This window comes from Aspergillus affinis (assembly GCF_023601865.1).
Source record: "Aspergillus affinis strain CMG 70 chromosome Unknown NODE_9_length_501208_cov_87_169129, whole genome shotgun sequence".
Lineage (NCBI taxonomy): Eukaryota > Fungi > Ascomycota > Eurotiomycetes > Eurotiales > Aspergillaceae > Aspergillus > Aspergillus affinis.
The window spans coordinates 468,311-487,067 of record NW_026515790.1 but is presented as its reverse complement, the minus strand read 5'-3'; the positions used below and the strand labels follow the sequence as shown (position 1 = coordinate 487,067).

General features: G+C 52.3%; 9 protein-coding genes across 9 annotated transcripts; 4 read left to right on the top strand and 5 right to left on the bottom strand.

Moving 5' to 3' along the window:
• Positions 1 to 1,719: 1,719 nt before the first annotated feature.
• Positions 1,720 to 2,670, bottom strand: KD926_011761 (dihydrodipicolinate synthase family protein; the record flags this gene model as incomplete). The annotated part of the gene is made up of 1 exon (XM_053096287.1): positions 1,720 to 2,670. The coding sequence occupies one exon, from the start codon at positions 2,668 to 2,670 to the stop codon at positions 1,720 to 1,722; it is 951 nt and encodes a 316-aa protein (XP_052959771.1).
• Positions 2,671 to 3,564: 894 nt separating this feature from the next.
• Positions 3,565 to 5,548, top strand: KD926_011760 (acetyltransferase SAS4-like domain-containing protein; the record flags this gene model as incomplete). The annotated part of the gene is made up of 2 exons (XM_053096286.1): positions 3,565 to 4,297; positions 4,350 to 5,548. The coding sequence occupies 2 exons, from the start codon at positions 3,565 to 3,567 to the stop codon at positions 5,546 to 5,548; spliced, it is 1,932 nt and encodes a 643-aa protein (XP_052959770.1).
• A 452-nt stretch (positions 5,549 to 6,000) lies between these two features.
• Positions 6,001 to 7,819, bottom strand: KD926_011759 (neutral amino acid permease; the record flags this gene model as incomplete). Its single annotated transcript, XM_053096284.1, has 7 exons — positions 6,001 to 6,084; positions 6,209 to 6,550; positions 6,611 to 6,825; positions 6,881 to 7,021; positions 7,082 to 7,413; positions 7,471 to 7,557; positions 7,629 to 7,819. The coding sequence occupies 7 exons, from the start codon at positions 7,817 to 7,819 to the stop codon at positions 6,001 to 6,003; spliced, it is 1,392 nt and encodes a 463-aa protein (XP_052959769.1).
• A 2,009-nt stretch (positions 7,820 to 9,828) lies between these two features.
• On the bottom strand, positions 9,829 to 10,302 carry KD926_011758 (general substrate transporter; the record flags this gene model as incomplete). The annotated part of the gene is made up of 1 exon (XM_053096283.1): positions 9,829 to 10,302. One exon carries the CDS (start codon positions 10,300 to 10,302, stop codon positions 9,829 to 9,831), a length of 474 nt encoding a protein of 157 aa, XP_052959768.1.
• A 190-nt stretch (positions 10,303 to 10,492) lies between these two features.
• On the top strand, positions 10,493 to 11,041 carry KD926_011757 (C6 zinc finger domain protein; the record flags this gene model as incomplete). Its single annotated transcript, XM_053096282.1, has 2 exons — positions 10,493 to 10,523; positions 10,674 to 11,041. 2 exons carry the CDS (start codon positions 10,493 to 10,495, stop codon positions 11,039 to 11,041), a joined length of 399 nt encoding a protein of 132 aa, XP_052959767.1.
• Positions 11,042 to 11,398: 357 nt separating this feature from the next.
• On the top strand, positions 11,399 to 12,750 carry KD926_011756 (glycoside hydrolase family 5 protein; the record flags this gene model as incomplete). Its single annotated transcript, XM_053096281.1, has 2 exons — positions 11,399 to 11,861; positions 11,912 to 12,750. 2 exons carry the CDS (start codon positions 11,399 to 11,401, stop codon positions 12,748 to 12,750), a joined length of 1,302 nt encoding a protein of 433 aa, XP_052959766.1.
• Positions 12,751 to 14,641: 1,891 nt separating this feature from the next.
• On the top strand, positions 14,642 to 16,252 carry KD926_011755 (putative MFS transporter; the record flags this gene model as incomplete). The annotated part of the gene is made up of 5 exons (XM_053096280.1): positions 14,642 to 14,822; positions 14,933 to 15,547; positions 15,631 to 15,867; positions 15,943 to 16,026; positions 16,080 to 16,252. 5 exons carry the CDS (start codon positions 14,642 to 14,644, stop codon positions 16,250 to 16,252), a joined length of 1,290 nt encoding a protein of 429 aa, XP_052959765.1.
• A 378-nt stretch (positions 16,253 to 16,630) lies between these two features.
• KD926_011754 (DUF3807 domain-containing protein) lies at positions 16,631 to 17,226 on the bottom strand (the record flags this gene model as incomplete). The annotated part of the gene is made up of 2 exons (XM_053096279.1): positions 16,631 to 17,119; positions 17,194 to 17,226. 2 exons carry the CDS (start codon positions 17,224 to 17,226, stop codon positions 16,631 to 16,633), a joined length of 522 nt encoding a protein of 173 aa, XP_052959764.1.
• A 409-nt stretch (positions 17,227 to 17,635) lies between these two features.
• KD926_011753 (HVSL domain-containing protein) lies at positions 17,636 to 18,660 on the bottom strand (the record flags this gene model as incomplete). Its single annotated transcript, XM_053096278.1, has 3 exons — positions 17,636 to 18,083; positions 18,140 to 18,365; positions 18,417 to 18,660. 3 exons carry the CDS (start codon positions 18,658 to 18,660, stop codon positions 17,636 to 17,638), a joined length of 918 nt encoding a protein of 305 aa, XP_052959763.1.
• Between the last annotated feature and the right edge of the window lie 97 nt (positions 18,661 to 18,757).

The window sequence follows — 18,757 nt, the reverse complement described above, 5'->3', positions numbered from 1 at the left end:
CAGATCTCATATCGAGTCGTTATCGTCATCCATTGGGCTGCCATCCCTTGCAGTGGGGAACAGACCGCTTCCAAGATCTCCAGGATCTCGGTAGAGGGCCAGACCGGTGGGAGCGGAGCAATGCGCAAAGAAGCGACGGAAGGGCGGGGAGGAGACGAGCCAGAGGAAGCCAGAGATGGATCGGAGGAAAGGAAGCGGAAGCCCAAGGAGACGAAGAAAGTATTGAAACTTGGAAAGCCGTTATTGATGCCCCGTGACTGCCGCTATCGATAAGCTGCTTTCCCCATTTGGGACGTCCAGCGATCATTGCCGGGTCTGGGCGGATCGGCGGAACAGCAAACATTCCCCGATGCCGCAGGTCATCGGTACGCCTCGGCCAGCGCGAGTTTGCTTGGTCCAGCATGTACCCGGTACCAACGACATGTTAATGTCGACCACCACTGTACGACTGCAGGTCGGAGCACACAGCCAACGTCCTGTATCCGATGCAGGACTTCTTTTTGCCTTTTCTCATTTTTCTCCCACGTCTTTTCTTTCCACCCCCTATTTCGTTTTCTTGTTTGCTGCAAGGGACCGACGAATGATATACTGTATATCCATTAGTTACGAACCGAACATCAGCCATTGCTTCGCCCGCCTCGCCGCAAGACACTACCAAAAGGAGCCCTCCATGAACCGACCAGCTTTTGTCGAGGCAAATCCCACTTGTAATGAAGCAGTCAGATAGAACCGACGAATTGATCCCTCCAGAAATCCCGCATAGTTGTGTAACACCTCGCATCTCAACATTTCAACATCCCCCACTTATCCTGTACATACTTCAATATGCACCGTCTCTCCCGATAAAACCTAGCCAATAAAGTCAAGCTAAAAAAGCATCCGACGTTGATACATCAATGGTATCCTCTCCCCCGCTTCCGCCAATCACCAATAATTGAATAGCGGAAGCGCCTCGTATCCCGCTCTCATGGCCACCGCCGGTAGGATACAAGTACTCCGTACTCCGTACACTGATAACTGGCCACGACAATTCTACCGATCAGATGCCAGTCAATGCACATTCAATCTATCGCCATGCCCGACAGAACGACGATTCCATCCTGCACCCCATAGGGTAGAAAATTGTCTCCGAGGAAAGTCGGCCAAGAGCAATGGCGGAGACCGAGAGAGACTCTCCGGATCTGGGTCAGGTTAAGCTTTGCGTCCTGACTGTCAAAAGTTATTTGATGCGGCAGAAAAGGGGTCGATCCGCAACAAGGAAACTCTGTATCACAGAAAGAGCGGGAAAGTCGCCCATCTCACAATCGATCTTACATCCCATGCCGTTGGAGAGTATGAATCGGCGCCCTGGCATCCAATTCGTTATTTCAGTCCGCAATCCGAGCGTTGTCAGTGGAACGTATCGGTGTAGCACTGCATAGAGGTGGTTCGCCGGTGTGGTGTGTGTGACCTGGGGAAAGACACGTCCCTGAACCGGGCCGCATTGCGATAAGTCATGCTTGCTTGGGTATAGGTTGCCAAATGGACCAAGCTGTACGTCTGTTTGATACCTCATGTTCTAAAAATATGGCCCGGCTAGGAACATTAGCGGAGGAGAAGCAACGGAAAAAATGGCGCAAGTGAGTCGCGTCTTCAAGCCATTGAAGCTACCAAAAATCATTAATTTCATGTCAAGGAAAAGAGAGGAAACACAATCCAAGTTGATTCTATACACTGGATTCACGCCTTTTCCAATTTCCGTTCAAGCTCGATCCCTTCCTTGAAAGCTTCCTGCAATGCCAACCGCTCCTCCGCCGACGGGACCACGCAAGGCCGTCGGGGCTGTGCTCCGTATCCCCGGTAGCTCTGTAGCGCGCTCTTGACAGCCACGAACCCTCCCTTGATTGCATGCCAGTCGGCTCGGGCCACAATTGCTTGCAGCCGCTGGGCTTCTTCCACCCGGCCCGCGCGGTACAGCTCCATGACCTGCACGCAGGCGCGAGGGATCAGATTGGCGACTCCGCCGATGATGCCCGCCCCACCGGCGATGAGGGTCTGAAGCGTGAAGTCAGCGGATCCGCCGAAGGTTAGAAACTCGGGTTTGGCCTGGGCCGCGATACGAGCCAGCTTCCCGGTGTTGCCACACGTCAGCTTCACCCCGACAATATTGGGATGTTGCGACAAGGCCAGGATGTCGTCGGAGCTGAGGTCCAGACCCGACGACGCACCGGGGAAGTTATATATGAGCACGGGGATGGGCGACGCAGTAGCCACGGCGCGGAAATGCTCGCGGAGGCTCTCGCCATCGACCAGACCCTTGTAGTAGCACGGTGGTAGCACCAGAGCATAGTCACCGCCGGCCTTAGCGGCATCGGTGCAGAAGTGGATAGTCTCTCGCGTGGACGAGGCACCACAGCCGACAATAAGTGGCATTGTCGAGGCACCCTGAGCATTTAGAGCTCGACGAGTGGCGGCCGTGATGACATTTCGCTCGTCGCGTTCCAAGTGAACGGCTTCACCGTTGCTCCCCTGCACCACCAGACCGGTGACTCCGGACTGAGCGAGGTAGGCAGCATGTTTCTCGACTGTGGGGACATCTACGTCCTCGTCGGGGCCGGCGAAGAAGGCGACCGTGGGCACGTAGACACCGGGGGTTAAGGGGCGCGGTGCCGTCGAGCCGTTAATAGCCATGATTGAGGATAGAACAGAAGCCTAGCAAGTCGTCCAGACGTTAGTGATGGGACGAAGGACGAAAGGAAGATGCGGAGTTGGTCCGGGGACGTAACTGACTCGAGTGGAGTGGAGATGGATGAGAGGTGGTGATACGCAGTAGGATGCGAGTGAAGGAGACGAAATGACGGAGGGGGAGAGGATGAAGGGGAAGAGGGCTGAATTAAAGACCAGGAAGAAACATGAGGAGACCGACGAGGAAAGTGGTCCCAAGGAGAGGGGTCTCCAATTGCGCATCGATCACAGGCCCCAGGAAGCAGAATTGGCCGTGATGCAGATGATCCAAGGCCGCATCCCACCCCCACGCACCCCACAGAAGGAGGGGAGACGATCCATTGAAAAGGCTCTTGATGATTGACAGCGAATGATGATTGATGGAGAGTAGAGAAAGTCAGAATGGATTCACCCCCACGTTGTTCCCATTGGCAGGTGGTTCGGAATATTGTCCGAGGGAGATGGGAAAAGGGATTGCGGAGAGAGAGAAGAAGATGAATAGAAAGAGTGAAGGAGAAGAGTGTCAAGGGAAGATGTATGTACCGCAGTGAATACACAATACCAAATACACCGTACGCAATACACCAGACCGGCCGGAGAACTGTGTGGCAGCCTGACAGACCAGGCATCCATACCGTATGGAAACGTCACGTCTCGAGTCTCTCTCTCCGAGGGAAGGAACGGCCTCAGGATGGATGCATTCGGTCACCACCGCAATCAACATGCGGCCCATTGAATGCCATTGAGCTCTCCTACTTGGCTTCACCATTCGTGCTTTCTCATATTCATCAATTCCCTTCCCTCTGCTCTTCTTCAACCTCGTCCCCCTTGTCTCTCTCTCTCCATCTCTCCCTCCATCTCATGACCTCCACCACCGTCATGACTGTCCGATCGAGGTCGACTTTGCGCGTCGACGAAGACGTCGCTCCTCCGCCATCGAAGCGCCCTCGTTTGCATGCGCCCGTGTCTCACCGTCGTAAGAGCTCTCCCGATCTCCTCGATACCACCATCGACGATTCCCCCTCAAAGCCGATCGTGCCCCTGCGACACTCCACGCGCCGACCGGGCCCTCTCTCCTCGCCCTCCTTTCACACCAACGCTCCCTCCTCTCCCTCCTCGTCCCATCCTCCTCCTGCCACCCCACGCTCCAAAGATCTGCGAATCCACCGTCGCGAAACTCCCTCGACCACCGCGCTCTTCCTGCGTGGAGGTCGCGAAAGCCCCGATCCTCTCGACACCATCTCTCCGACCACCGATCCTGTTCGCTCGCCCGGCCGCCTGTCGTCCGTGCGCCGTCCGGCTCCGACCCCAGAGTCCGCCGGCCGGCGTCGCATGCAGAAGACCGCTCGTCCCTCCGCCCAATCCCCCGCCGCTTCCTCGTCGCATCTGCCTACCCCTGCGCAGACGCAGCCGTCTCCCGGCATCGCTCAGGATGCGCCTCCCCCCGCGTCGGCGGATCAACCGGAGCCGCAGCCGCAGCAGCAACAACGGCGGTCCCTCCGCTCGCATGATGGGGGTTCTCGCGCGCGGAGCGAATTGGCGCTGTATTTCCCGAACTACGAGCAGTTGCTGAGCTTCGAGCCTCCAAAACCCGGTAGGACCTGGCCCGGCATGTGCAGAGAGGGGCAGAAAGCTGACCAGACCAGAATTTCTTGCCAGCCAGACTAAGATTAAGCTTGTCGACGATCTTGCCGAACCTCTCTCTTACTCAGCGCTGCCGGCGCTTGATACGGAATCGCCGTTCGGAAACCCGTTGCTTAATCTACACAATTGTGAGACTATCTCTCTTCCCGCCCCGGTCGAATCGAAAGAGACGCCCTCGGACGCCAAACAAGATGCAGAAAAGGATGAAGGTGAAGAAGAGGAGGACCCTCTAAACGAAGCAGCCTACTTCCGAGCCCACCGGCGCAATGAACGGCAGGAAAAGCAGCTGCGGAACATCGAGCGCGAACGCGCGCAGCATGAGAAACAACAACTGGAGCGCCTGGTGGACGAGCTACAAGGCCAAGATTGGCTAAGGGTCATGGGAATCAGCGGGGCCACTGACCAAGGGAAGAAACAGTACGAGTTGAAGCGCGACTTTTTCGTCAAAGAACTTTCGGCGCTGATCCAGAAATTCAAGATCTGGAAGGAAGAGGAGAAACGACGCAAGGCCGACAAGGAGAAACTGCGCGTCGAGTCCGCCGAAGATCTCGATGCCACACCTCAACAACAACAACATCATCAGCAGCATCCCCCTTCTGTGTCTGCATCCACATCCCAGAAACGTCGCTCCTCTGACGTAGTGATCGAGGACTCGGAAGATCCTGATGAATCACCGGTTACCTTGCTCTCCGACGCTCCTAGCTCCGGCGAGACTCCGGATGTCAACGACGTTGACGCCTGGGCAGCTCGCCAACTCCATCAAGAAGCCCGATCGGCCACAGCGGGAAAGAAACCGAAATCGTCCGCGACCACCGCCGGCGAGGGAGGACGCAAGAAATCCAAACCCAGCAACGTCACTACCGCCAACAGCAACAGCACCCCCCTAGAACTTGCTGCAAACGCGGCTGCCACACCAACACCAGCTGCAGTCGCAGCAACAGCACAGCCTCTCTCCCAATTACCTCCCCCCATTTTTGTCCCAGACAAGCCATTCACCTCTTTCTTTTCCAAGCGCCACGTCCGGGACGCTGCACTATCTACTCATCGGAAAGGTCGAGTCCGACTGGCTTTCGGGCATCCCGTCCCCGAACCAGAGGGAAGAGAGTTTGAACTCCCAGCCGACATATTGACCGCAGAAGCGATCGATTCGTGTCGACGCAAACGCAGACGGATGAAGCGGGCAAGTCGGCCGGGGACCTAGGTCATTCTCGTTCTCATCCTTATACTTTCGTTTTTTCCTTTATTTTGTCTGTTTGTTTCTTTGAACTGTTCGGTAGGTTTCCATTGACTGGTTTATTCAATCGGGGTGTTCTAACTATTGGCATGGATGGCAATTCATTGCATGGCGTTGTCTTTTTTCTTGTCATTGTTGGTTTGTTTTATTTTTCCTGTCTACATTTGGTGGAATTGTATTCATAGATATTCGATCAATCGATTGACTAAATGATTAGATTCGGCATGTATCTTGTTTGTCTCATCAAAGAGTCGAGATCGAGACTCGAGACCCACCCGGGGCGTATAGCGTTATGGTTGTGTATGTGGTTTTGGATTATATAACTAGTAAGTAGGTTGTTCATATATTCTTCATGTATCCTTCATATATACATAGCGATGTGAAGTAGTTCCTAGGTCTGTACACCCGGCGAAGGTTTCCTAGGAGTTATCCGCACAGGAGAAGCTGGCACTACTGGGATTATCATGGATCGCTTTCCCCGACACATACAGGCCGAGACCGCACTATTTCAGCAACCAAGGAGGTACATAGTCAGCTTTGGAAAGAAAAAAGAAAAAAGAACAAAGAAAAAAGAGAGAGAGAGAGAGAGAGAGAGAGAGAAACAAGAAAAGAGGGGGAAGAACGTACCAAACAAGCCCCAACAGCTATGTTACCAATATTAACAACCGTCAGGAGGATCTTCCTGGGCGAAGAAAACCAGACCCCCTTGTTCATATACAGCCAGAATATACCACTGAGGCCGAAGGTGAACCAGGAAGCGAAGAGGGCCGTGATGAGACTGAGCAGGTTGCTGAAGACGGGGATGGCCTCGGCGATGATCCAGGCGAGGATCCAGAGGACCAGAGCGATGGCGACCCAGGAGCTGATAGCGAGCCAGTCGCGCTTGTGCATCCGGTCGGTACCGCGGAAAATGCGGATGTAGACGTACTTGAAGGCGATGTGGCCGTTGATGACGCCGGCGATGATAATCTGGTTCGGAGGTTAGAAGATATCGCGATATGTAGGACGTAGGAGAAGGGAGGTGCATACGGTGGGTAAAGCGATGCCATAGGCTATTTTGGACACAACTGGGCTAGCTGAACCCAGGGCAGGAGAGGCAACGTCGGCACCACCGAAGCGGTAAATCACAACGGCGGCAATGATGTACAGGGAAATATCGACCCCCTGGAGCAGACACAAGGCTTTGGGGAAGTCGCGTGGATCTTGGAGTTCGGCGGCAAAACCGAAGAAAGCAGCGTGACCGGCTAATATGGTTAGCGACTTCATACCTTTGCAGGCTAGATTGAGACGAAGTCTTACAGAAAGCAAAGACGATATTGGTCACAGCGGTAAACCCGCTAGCGAAACCTGTGTGGACAATAGCATCGACTCGATCTCCAGGATGCAAGATGCCTATGCCAATCATGGCAATGAACACGACTGAAAGGATGCTGACGAAAGCTAGATGATTGGTGTTAGCATATAACCAAGCAACTGAAAGATGGGAAGGAGAAAGCATACAAACTAGTGACAGCCATGACATCTTCGCCAAGGTACGAGGTAGAGACAGAATAAAAGAAACGATCATGCCAACCACGCCGAAGACAATGGAACATGTTCCATGGTTTGTGATGGTGTTCATGGCAATGGTGAAGGTAAGCAGGTGGCTGGCCATGATGAAAACCAAGAATAGCATTTGGCCAATTCCCAGCAGTTCTCGACCAAACTTGCCGGCAAGCACCTCGCCGGCATCAGCCATGTTTGAAATATGTGGATACTTCCATTTGAACTGTCCGATCACATATCCCGTATACGTCGCCAGAATACCCAGAGCGACAAGAATGATGATGGCGCTGCTTTATGTTAGCTAGCAGGCACGCGGTTGATCGACAACATGAAGCTATACGTACGGAACTAAGCCAAGCCCGGCCACAGCAGCGGGCAGCGACAGAACACCAAGTGAGACCGTTTCAGCTACCATAAGCAGACCACATTGCCTGGAAAAATAGGACAGAGGTCAATGACAAATTTTCCCAATGCTCAATTGAGACCGCTAATTCCTACATACCACCACTTCAGGACCTTGTATTTGACCTCCGCAAATTCCTCGTCACCAAAGGCATCTTGCATGTAGGGAGGCGTGGCCTGTTTTTTCTCATCCATGCCAATGGATGCTTGGTCTGCCGGCAGATCTTTTTGCTTAACATCCTCGAGGTCGAGGGTATTCGAGGGAATCGAGACGATCTGAGGTGGACTCATTATGAAAAGACCTGGAGGACAAATGCCCGAGTAACAGAGAGAAATAAAAAAAGAACAGGGAGGAGAACAAGAAAACCTGTTCCTGGGAGGTAGAATAACAGAAGACCCCGAATGCTCCGGCTATAAGAGGAGAAGTACAGAGAGCAGCCGCTTGACGACCTGCACACTAAAGAGAAAAGGGCAGAAAACCGCGCACCGGACACGAGAGGAGCGTTTCCTCCTGCCTCTTTTGGAGAGCTTGTGGCTGCCTTCTACTGCTGCGTCTGCTCCGCAACCAACGTCTTGTCCTCGGTCTATGACCAGTGAAGATCGCGTGGTGCCAGTGGGCCGATGAGCCCAAGTCGGACCGGGGCAAACGAATCACGATTATGCGACGTAACAGAAACCACGAAGCAGGCTGTCACAGCCTACCGAGATCCATTGTGGAACTGGGGAAGAAGACGGATAGAAAGTCTAGCCCAGACTAGGCCAATCAATATGTCTGACATTAACAATTGGCGCCGTTGCAATCATTTGAACGGACCGGCCGTCAAGTCGACGGGCGTGGGTGGCGCATCCTACCGACAGTAATTCTTTGAGAATTCAGTGACCTAATACATCCAATTCTGCAGAGTATGATCGGCAGCACAGCCAGGACAGCATGTCGGCTTAATTAAGCTCCAGTATGGCGCGCTGGTTGGTGGCGAGCAGAGCGGCCAAATCTCTTATCTCCTACTTGGTCCCGGACCCAAGACGCTATACCACGAGTCTAAACCGAATTGAACCGTCCCTGCTTACTCGCATGCTCCGCCGGGCCGGTCGAGGTAGCATAAATGGCGTGAAGGAGCGCTGCCCTGGCCGAGGCGACCTAGCTTCATCCGCCATAGTATAGACATGGTGTACGTGTCGATCTGCCGAATATTTGCTCGTGAACTTCACTAGGCTGTTTGACCTTGGTACACTGCTGCTGGGAACGCTGTGAAAGCAGGAGGGCTCAGTTATCAAGACCCATTTTCATTGCCACAGCAGGTAGAACCCGGGTGGAGATGCGCAATGGCCAGCCTCATTCATTTGAATAAGGGAAGGAGATAACTATCAGATAGAGACCGCCGTTTGTCATGAATTGATGACAGATAAGAGGCCCGACGCGTTACGATCAGCAACATCCATGAGCTCATAGAGTGTAACCTCCCACGGGAACCGCGGACAGATCATCGGGTTGGTGCCTCCCGCCAAGCCGGCGGACTGCCCCTTCCTCCGCTCTCATCCCATGCATCTTCATCCAACAACGTCAACAACGACATCGTTATCAAACTGAACCCCAGATTCCACCCCAGACTTTACTACCCCAGCTGGGTCTTTCTCAACCGGAGCCTGGAGAGACTGGAGAGAAGAAGTGGACACTTAGTCACCAGAAACGCCACGACTGGGCGACGCATCATTCCATTACCAAATTATTATGGAGATGGCCCAAATAAGCTCGAGCTGCCCCCTGAGATCGTCGGTCTGGAGTAATTCTCATTAGTCACGGATTTGTGTTTGACACTGGTGCATCTCCGTCCGGGGATGCAAAGGGAATCACGACCCGGGTATTTCAAATATCCTGTTCCTGCCGCCCATGGGGGCTGCATACATCGTCCGCTCGTCTAGCGACGGCCTTCTCGGAGCAATCTGCTGGTCTATCGGGTTCGCCTGCAGCTGTCGATCTGATCCGCCCGAGTTGTTCCTGAGCTACAACCAGACACGCCCAGTCCCTTACATACCTACTAGGTAAGGCCTGGTGGCCTTTTTGCTCCGTCATGTTGGCCACTACGACAGCTGTATTAAGGGAAATTGATCTATGACGTGATCGTATCTACTTTGAAATTCAAGAAGTGGGCGTTATGGGAGCCGAATTCTCCTATTCCTTTCTTTATCTCATTTGATTTGCTCTTGGAACCCAATGTCTGACATTATGTCCCTGTACAAAACCCAGATCCCACGTGGACAAAAGCACAGCGAGGGCTGCTGTCATGGTTTCCGTTCCTTCCCTAAGCCGTGGGTCTTGAATAATCACGAAAGGAGCTCGTACGAGCCCATGTGGCGTGGGGGCACACGTCGGGCGAACATAATGTCGATTCCTCAAATGTGCGACCCTTGAGCTCGGGGATATAGATCCAACTCATCGCTGTCGCTACGGCTGCGCAGCCCCCGAAGACAAAGCCCACCTTACCCTTCATGTTCGCTTCATCGGGGTTGACCATGTAAGGGATGACGACGTTCATGAAGATACCGAAGACAGCTTGAACGGCAGTTGCCAGGGCCGTTGTTCTTGCTCGCAGCTGGGGAGTCGACACCTCGCCAAGCAACACAAAGGAGATGGCGCCGATGGTCGCAAAGTAGATGAAGGCGTATACCACAATGCAAGCCGCCTGTACCCAGTTCGCGGCATCAGATGGAACGACGTCCATGATGCCAATTAAGAGCAGTATGGCAGTAAGAATTGACATGCCCGAAACGAACATCCGGCGACGACCGAAGGAGTTAGGGATGAGCCAACTCAGGAAGTTTCCAAATACACCGCACGCAGTGACACCGACTCCAAGGTCGAAGGAGTGAGAAGGCTCCAGTCCGGCCAGTTCAAAAAAGTAGGTGGAATATCCCAAGACAAAGATGATACCGACAAGATGCTGACACACAAACCCCCCACACGAAATGCAGGTTCGCAAACAGTTTCACGCTACGTGTATGTACGAATCTCAGGGAGAAGACTGGACGCTTCGGCTTCCTTAGATGATATCAATGGAAGGTCCTCCGGAGGCAGACGGGGTGTGTCATTTTGTATTGCGCGGACACCTGCTCAATCTCCAGGAGGTCATATACTGGCCCTTTGTAGACGCCCTCATCACCGAACGCATCGTGGATGAAGACCAGTACCTCGTGCGCAGCCTTGCGAGGAAAGGGCTGCAAAAGCACATGGAACGGCTTTGGGTCAATCGACCGGGATACAAACACCGCCATCATGGAACCCTTTTCTTACTCCGCAACTGCTCACGGAGCGCATTGATTCTGATTGACGCGGCGCTTTCGATTCGATCCCAGTTAGATAGACAGATTGATCCAGGCGTTGCGATGCCTGTTGGGAGGCGCGAGGGCGTTTCCTTGGCGCTGGAAATGACCCTTTATTGGAAGGATATATCGGTGGATAGTGCGTATTTGGCTAAAATCCTCGAAGCCGGATGGAAGAAAGCCGAGAATTGTTGACATACGTAGGTAGCCTCCTTGTTCTTTGACTCGGAACATCCGACTTGGCAGTCGCCCAATATCGCAGAATGAAACATCCAATCGAATCCCAGTTATTGCCTTCAGGGTGCATTGCGTGCCCACATACATGGGGTCCTCCTCCCTTCGAGATGTCTCCTTTGGTCTGCGATCACGCTTATATGAAATCATAAGGAAGTTGGACAGCTAAGAGAGGACTGAGGGGCACGAGATGGATCCTATTTGGTTATTTAAAGAGGACAATTATCTCGATTGATTTGTACCTCAGCACATTCCTTTTCGTTGGTTGTTATCGAACCTCTATAATCTTAACAAACCACCAATATTCTCCAGCACATAATGTCTTCTGATCTTCAAAATGGGGAGACTCGTCCCATGTTACACACTTCGGGCCCCGACATCGTGGATCCTCAGGGTCGCCGGGTCCTCCTGAAGGGCGCCGCGATTGCTGGCTTTCTCAACATGGAAAACTTCATCACAGGGTATCCGGGGCACGAGCACGAGCATCGTCGAGCTATGGAGGAGGTACTGGGAAAACAAAAGGCGCAGTTCTTCTTCGATCGTCTGCTCCATCACTTTTTCACGGAAGACGATGCCAGATATTTCGCCTCTTTGGGCTTGAATTGCATCCGTGTTTCGTTCAACTACCGTCATTTCATCGATGATAAAGCCAACCCCGGTGTCTTCAAACAGTTCGGTTTCGACCTGCTGGATCGGGTGGTGGGGATCTGCCGGAAATACAATTTGTGGGTGATTTTAGACCTGCATGCTGTTCCCGGTGGCCAAAATCAGGACTGGCACTGTGACAGTGGTCTCCCACGTGCCATGTTCTGGGATTTCAAACTCTTCAAGACCAGATCATTGACCTCTGGGTGGCCATCGCAAAGCACTATGCCAATGATCCCATCATCGCGGGGTGCAACCCGCTCAACGAACCCGCTGATCCATGCCATGTCGGCTTGTTGCAATGGTACGATCGAGCCAGCACTGCGATCCGAGAAGTCGATCTCGACCACATCCTGTTCCTAGACGGAAACACCTACGCGATGGACTTCTCTCATTTTGACCGAGTCATTCCAAATGCCGTGTACTCCTGTCATGACTATTCCACCATGGGTTTCCCGATTCCCGGCAGACCTTTATACAGTGGCACATCGGACGCAAAGGCCAAGTTGAAGTCCCAGCTAGAGCGAAAGATCAAGTTCATGCGTGACTGGAATGTTCCAGTGCGGAATGGCGAATGGGGCCCCATCTATCCGGATCCCAGACAGCCGGGCAATGTGCAAGACATCGTAGACAGCCGAATCAAGCTCCTGAAAGAGCAGCTGAGCCTATACGCCGAAGGCCAAATCAGTTGGAACATTTGGCTCCTCAAAGACATTGGCTATCAGGGGATGATATACGTGAGTCCGGATTCTCCATATATGAGACTGGTCGGGGACTTCGTTTCCAAGAAACAGCGTCTGGGCGTCGATTTTTGGGGCTGCACTGACAAGGAGGGTGTTTGTGATGTGTATCGGCCCTTCCTTGACGGTTTGAAGAAGATGGTTCCGCAACATCTCCATGGCAAGAAATATCCACCTACGTGGACGTTCGAGCGTCAGGTTGAGCGGGCCGTGAGGGAGTGTCTGCTTAGTGAGTACCTTAAGTGGGAATATGCGGAATTGTTCAAGGTCAAATCGGAGGATTAGCTCGAGGAGTTGGCTGCGTCGTTTGCTTTTAAGAATTGCGTCGAGCGAAAAGAGCTCAGTAAGGCTCTTTCGGAGGATGCGCACCGAGCGCCGTAAGACTTCTTCACCATACTTGAGATATTTGATTCAGCAAGACTACAAGTGAAGATCCTTCGGCGTGAAAATATCCTTTGGGTTTCCATCGCAGGTTCTTAGTACCAGCTAGTCAAGAATTCTGCTGTATATTCAACAAACTTGGCTTGATCAATGGAATGTTTTAGCTTGTTCTTCTTTCGGTCTAATTCGCTAGCAGGATTCGTTGTATACAAGTAGGTACCAACACCAATCGCCGAGGAGCTTGATCTTTGGCCTGATAGTCAGATTGTTAATCAGATTGTCCTGAACAATATATGAGTGTTCTACATGCCTGAGGTACCTGCCAAGCATTTCGCCGTTTGCTGACATCCTCCAGGACACTTGGATGGACCTTTCTTCCTCCAACAATCATTCATTCAATCAATTGAGCTATAAGTCATTTGATTCGGACATCTACATCTTCTGTATGCAATCATTCTGCTTACCCCCGCGATAGCTACCTCGCACCTCAAACGTCTACACAACAGAGTCCAGCGATCGCTTCCTTGAGCTACAGACGAGACAACACAAGCTGAACCGAAAGACACATCCATTTCAAGCTCTCCATTATTAGCCTCCGTACAACTCGTACCTTTTCTTCCCAAAACCCGCCGGAATGTGGAGTACTGACTGACGCGGTCCAGATAACCAGCTATATCAACAACCGTTTCCCCGCCCCCCTTACATACACAGTTCTTATCTATTCGCCGATATCAATATAACTACTGTGTACTCACCAGATAATTTCGCCCTTACCTACCCATCGGTTGACTTAGAAGTCATTCAGGGTGGAACAAAGAAACGAACATGACTCTCCAGCTCCTGTCGGAGAAGACGGGATCCGAGCCGCTAAATAGCCGACATTTTGCCGGATCCTGGAGAACCCCATAATGCCAATGCGGGCTGTGGAGTACGTCTCCGCAGACCGGGCTGAGATGTTTATTCTTCCACTCGTCTAGGAGGAGCGAGGATAATGCAGAGTCTATACTCCGTACACAAAAGCCGCATATTAGGGCTCAACGATATACCCAGTAGGTATATCAAGTTAGTCAGTTACACAGTTGAACAACCTGACGATTGCAAAACCCCACACTAACGTTGCTTATCAAGGAAGCAAAAACGAAAGAAAAGTCAGCAGGTCGATCAATGCAATGCAACCCTCCTCCCTACAACATTAATGTGAGTGAACCAAACCAAATCAGAGCACCGGGTTGAGGAGGATTGAGGATTGTTAGACCTGCCGCTGCAAGCGAGCGAGCCAAGGCTGGTGTTTCGCTTGGACCACCCCATTTTTTTAAACCCTCACGTTCTGCCTGCCTGCATCCCACTTTTACCCCTCCACTACTCTGAGCTACTAGCTACCTAGCTAGGAGCTGCTTACGGAGCACTCGAGTCGGTGTGGTGTGAACGGAGTATGTCTCACCGTCTTCGGTCTCACGCGATGGGGATTTTACATTTTAGTGCCCCGTCTCTTTCCTGTTTGGTGCGGGGCGCAAAGAGAAGTATATATTTATTCCTTTGTCTCTGCTTTTTCTTCCCTTCCCGCGGAGTTGGTTTCTTTGGTTCTGTTCTGTACTAAATTAGAATTGGCAACTTCCTCTCGTCCGATGGTTGAAGAAGTTCTGGTTCTCTTTGTGTAGTTTTTTGGTATATTACATCATTTCATATTATATTATACTTACTGCCGATATTATATTTATATTATACTATACTATTCGATCGATATTGGATTGTCGATCATTGTCAACGGGCAAGACTACCTACTTACGACTCTACTATGGCTAGGGAAGTCAACTATGGGACGATTCCGCAAGATGCGGAGTCTCCTGCGATAGCGGCGAAGCCAGACGAGGAAGAGGAAGGAGAAGAGGAAAGATTCTTCGATCAGAAAGAAGCAAGCCAGGTGCTAGGCAAGATCATCAGTACGAACATCGCGGTCTTGTGCGCTGGAATGAACGGTATGTTTACCTGAGTCCTCCCTCTCTCCCTCCTTTCTCTGTTCGACATTCGATGTCTATACCTAATACAACACAAACACACACTGACGATGGGGTTGATGTTAAAACAGATGCCGCCACCGGCGTCCTAATCCCCTACATGCAACCAACCTACAATATCGACCTCCTAACCGTCTCCTTCGTCTACCTGGTGAACTTCACCGGCTGGGTAACCGCCTGCTTCGCGAACATCCACGTCTGCGCGCGCATCGGCACCGGCGGGACGCTCGTCCTCGGCGCGGTAATCCAATGTCTCGGCTACGCTCTGATGTGGTGGCATCCCCCCTTCCCGGTCTTCATAGGCGCCTTCTTCCTCACCGGCATGGGCGTCGCGTTCCAAGACGCCCAGGCGAATGCGTTCACCATCACAGTCAAGAACGCGCACCGCTGGCTCGGTATCCTCCATGCCGTGTATGGTGGGGGCACGATCATCGCGCCGTTGATCGCGAGTGCGATCGCGTCGCGGACCCCCGAGTGGCATCATTATTACCTTGTGACGATGACGCTGGGCATCGTGAATGTTGGGTTGTTGGTGTGGACGTTCCGGAAGGGGTTGTTTGCGCCGAATGTCGCGTCCGCGAAGGATACGGCTGATGGGGAGTTGCGGGCTGTGGTGCGCAATAAGGCGGTTTGGATTTTGAATGGGTTTTTCTTTTTGTATGCCGGTGCGGAGGTGGCGTCTGGGGGTAGGTTTTCTTTTTCTTTCCCCCCTCTTCTCTTGGCTTTCTGATTTGATGGGGTGTGATAACCGGGCTAATGCTGGTGATAGGTTGGCTGGTGCAGTTCCTCGTGACGGTTCGACATGGAGATTTGGATAAAATGGGCTACGTTGCCTCGGGCTTTTGGACCGGGTTTACAGTCGGTCGAGTGGTTCTGGCCGACATCACGCACAAGTTCGGAGAACGACGGATGGTGTTTATCTACACCATACTGGCTCTGGCCATGCAACTGTTGTTCTGGCTGATACCCAGTATCCCGGTGAACGCGGTTACGATTTGCTTTTTAGGTATGTTGTCGAAACAGTTGACATTGATCGACGAATCACCACCTCGTCTAACGGAATTTCTGTTTGAACATATAGGTTTCTTCATTGGACCGTTCTACCCGGTCGGATTGTATGTTCTCACGGAGGTCCTTCCGCAGGAGCTTCATATCGGGGCAATCGGTTCGTCAAGTCTATTTGGTAAAGTCGATTGCGTCTGGCTAATCATGTTGCAGGTTTCACCGCCAGCTTGGGCCAAGCCGGGGCTGCTGCGTTCCCGTTCATGACCGGTGCCATCGCCTCAAAGGCTGGCGTTCAGGTCTTGCAGCCCATCATGGTGGGTTTGCTTATTGGGATCGGTTTGCTTTGGGCCGTGGTTCCCAAGAAGAGGTCTGTCTCGCTAGAATGAGAGTCTCTGATCTCTACGGGGCCATGCGCCATCCTATGCTAGAGATGTGATGTTAGCAGACTGCCATCACGGGAAGGAGGACTAGATTCGGTGGAAAAGGGCCCAGTTCAGAGAGAAGATTTCAGTCGTCATAGCCTTACACATTCACGTGGAATGGTATGGCGCTCCGACTAAGGATGACTGATACGAAAAGTTTCATCATGAGGGCTGATAGAGATATGACAAGACTTACCATATATGGATATGACACGATAAATTAACCGAGGCATCCCCGCCTTTTAAAAGTCAAACCTTGGATAGGAATAGGAGCTCCTTCTAACCCAGCAACGTGCCGGTGCTATTCTCGAGGTCCGTCAAAAAGACACCCAACGGAACCTCTCAATCATCATACGAGATGATCCTCCGTCCTGTAAACTGAGACGCATACCCCGGCCGGGCCGGTTTCCGCACATTCCCAACAGAAGCATCCTCACCGTAATCCAGCACTGAATCCTCAACCTCGCCCTCAGCGCGCTTGGGATGATTCGTAGGCTCTTTATCAACAGTCTCAGGGATAGCCTCCTTGCGCGATTTGATCGCCTCCTCTTCCACCTCGGCTTTCTCCCGCGCCTCCTCAAGAAGAGCCTCCTCGCGCAGCTGCTTTTCGCGAAGAAGCGTATGGATCTCGCTATGTCTGAAGATCTTGATTTGCTCGTCCGTCAATGTCCGCTTCACTCCATCGGGGTAGTACCCGAGGTCGTCTTCGTCGTAGGCATTTCCGCCGTCGAGGTGCTCGTCTACGGTTTCATCGTGCCGGTACTGGTACTGGGTGGTTGGGATCTGGGCGCTACCGGGGAAGTGTTGGGCTTGGAAAGTTTGAAGGTCTTCCTAGCGAGGACGCGAAAACGTTAGGGGGTGTTTGTTGAGTGGAGAATGAGTTGGTTGGGAGATCTTGAACTCACTATTGTTACATTCGGGATCTGAAGATCAGGCATGTTGAAAAGACGCTCGGCGAGAGAGAGAGAGAGAAATCTTCTTCTTGCGGGAGGAGGTGGTGCCCTGAGAAACCTGAGAAAGCTAGGGAGGAGGCTCTTGTTTGGTGCAAAGCGCGTGATTATCGGGATCAGATTAGCGCGACAGGGATGGGTAATCTTACCAGGGCAATACAGCCCAGCCAGTAACAGCTTCTATGCACAATAATTGAACCTTGATAAGATCCTGCAAAGTAAGGGATTTAAAGGAAGTTTCCTTTAGGCATTTTGGGAAGGATTATACTTTTACTTGGTAGGGGTTTGAGAATTAGACTATAACTATTTGCATGAAAGTGTTATTGTACGAAAGTACAATATGCAAACTTAAAATTACAACAACGTTCTATCTGGTATCATGTCATGTGCTCAATTCTCATTCTCGCTGGCCGAAGATTCCAGTCGACAATGGGATGCTGGTGATTTGATTTCCGAGCTTTGCTTTCACGCAATCAAAAGGAATCCGAAGACCAGCCATTCGTCGAAGATCTATCTGTGCGATCTGGTCGTGGTCTTCGGAAGAGGGACCAGTCAGGCTCCACGCCAGAGAGATGTGGAAACATTCAGAATAGTCGCTCGTCTGAGACTGTTGAGCTACCCCTTTGTGCGCAGCTTTCCCAGACCTTCTAGACTCCCGGTCGGCGTCTGGTCTAGACGGAGGCTCGTATAGAGGGGGCTGGCCGTATTGCGCCAGGCACCGATTTGCGATCCCGAGGAGACGATTGAGACCGTCGTGTTCAGGCCGTCTCACGCGCAAAACATAGAACCAGCGCGTCCTTTCGTAATTGGAGACGCAATGAAGGCTGTCGGCGACGACGTCAAATCTGAGGCTGAATGAGATTGCTGCGCCCTGTCATATGGAAGATGCTGCGCCACTCACGCTGATATGTGGGAGTCCTGGAGAGCGGCAGTGAACGTCTCCAGGAATGGCTGCTTCTGCTCCGTTCGCAGCACGACCGGTCGTGACAGGCTGATGTGGAGCGGAAGTTGGGCGCCCAGATCACTTTGCAATAGACTCTGGAGGTCTATATTGCTTTTTCTTAGCCTGACTTCGCACTGACTGAGGATGTCGCGCAAAACGGCGAGTTCGTCTTTGGAAGGGAACCCTGTTTCGGGTCAGCGGGATAAAGCACCAAGTGGGAATGATGACACTATACATTCGAGATAGAGGTGCGTGGGCCAGTTCCCTTCGATATGAGGGATCACTCGCTTCCGACCTCCATGGAGACTAGGGTCGTCTTTTACGCTGACACGAGTACTCGCGGCGTAGAGATCGTGGAATGTCTTGGGTAGCGGGGGGAGCGACGAGGCAGGTGGTGTGGGCGCCGGACAATGTTTCTTGATAGGTCTAGGAGGAGACTCCTCTTCTGATTCGGAATCCGAGTACTGCACCAGAGCCATCGGTTGCTGAACTAGGAGGAACTACTACGGAAGACCGTGAGAAAGGAGGACTGGTATTCCGCGGTATTCTTACGGTCGCGCCAAGCCCCCGCGGAGT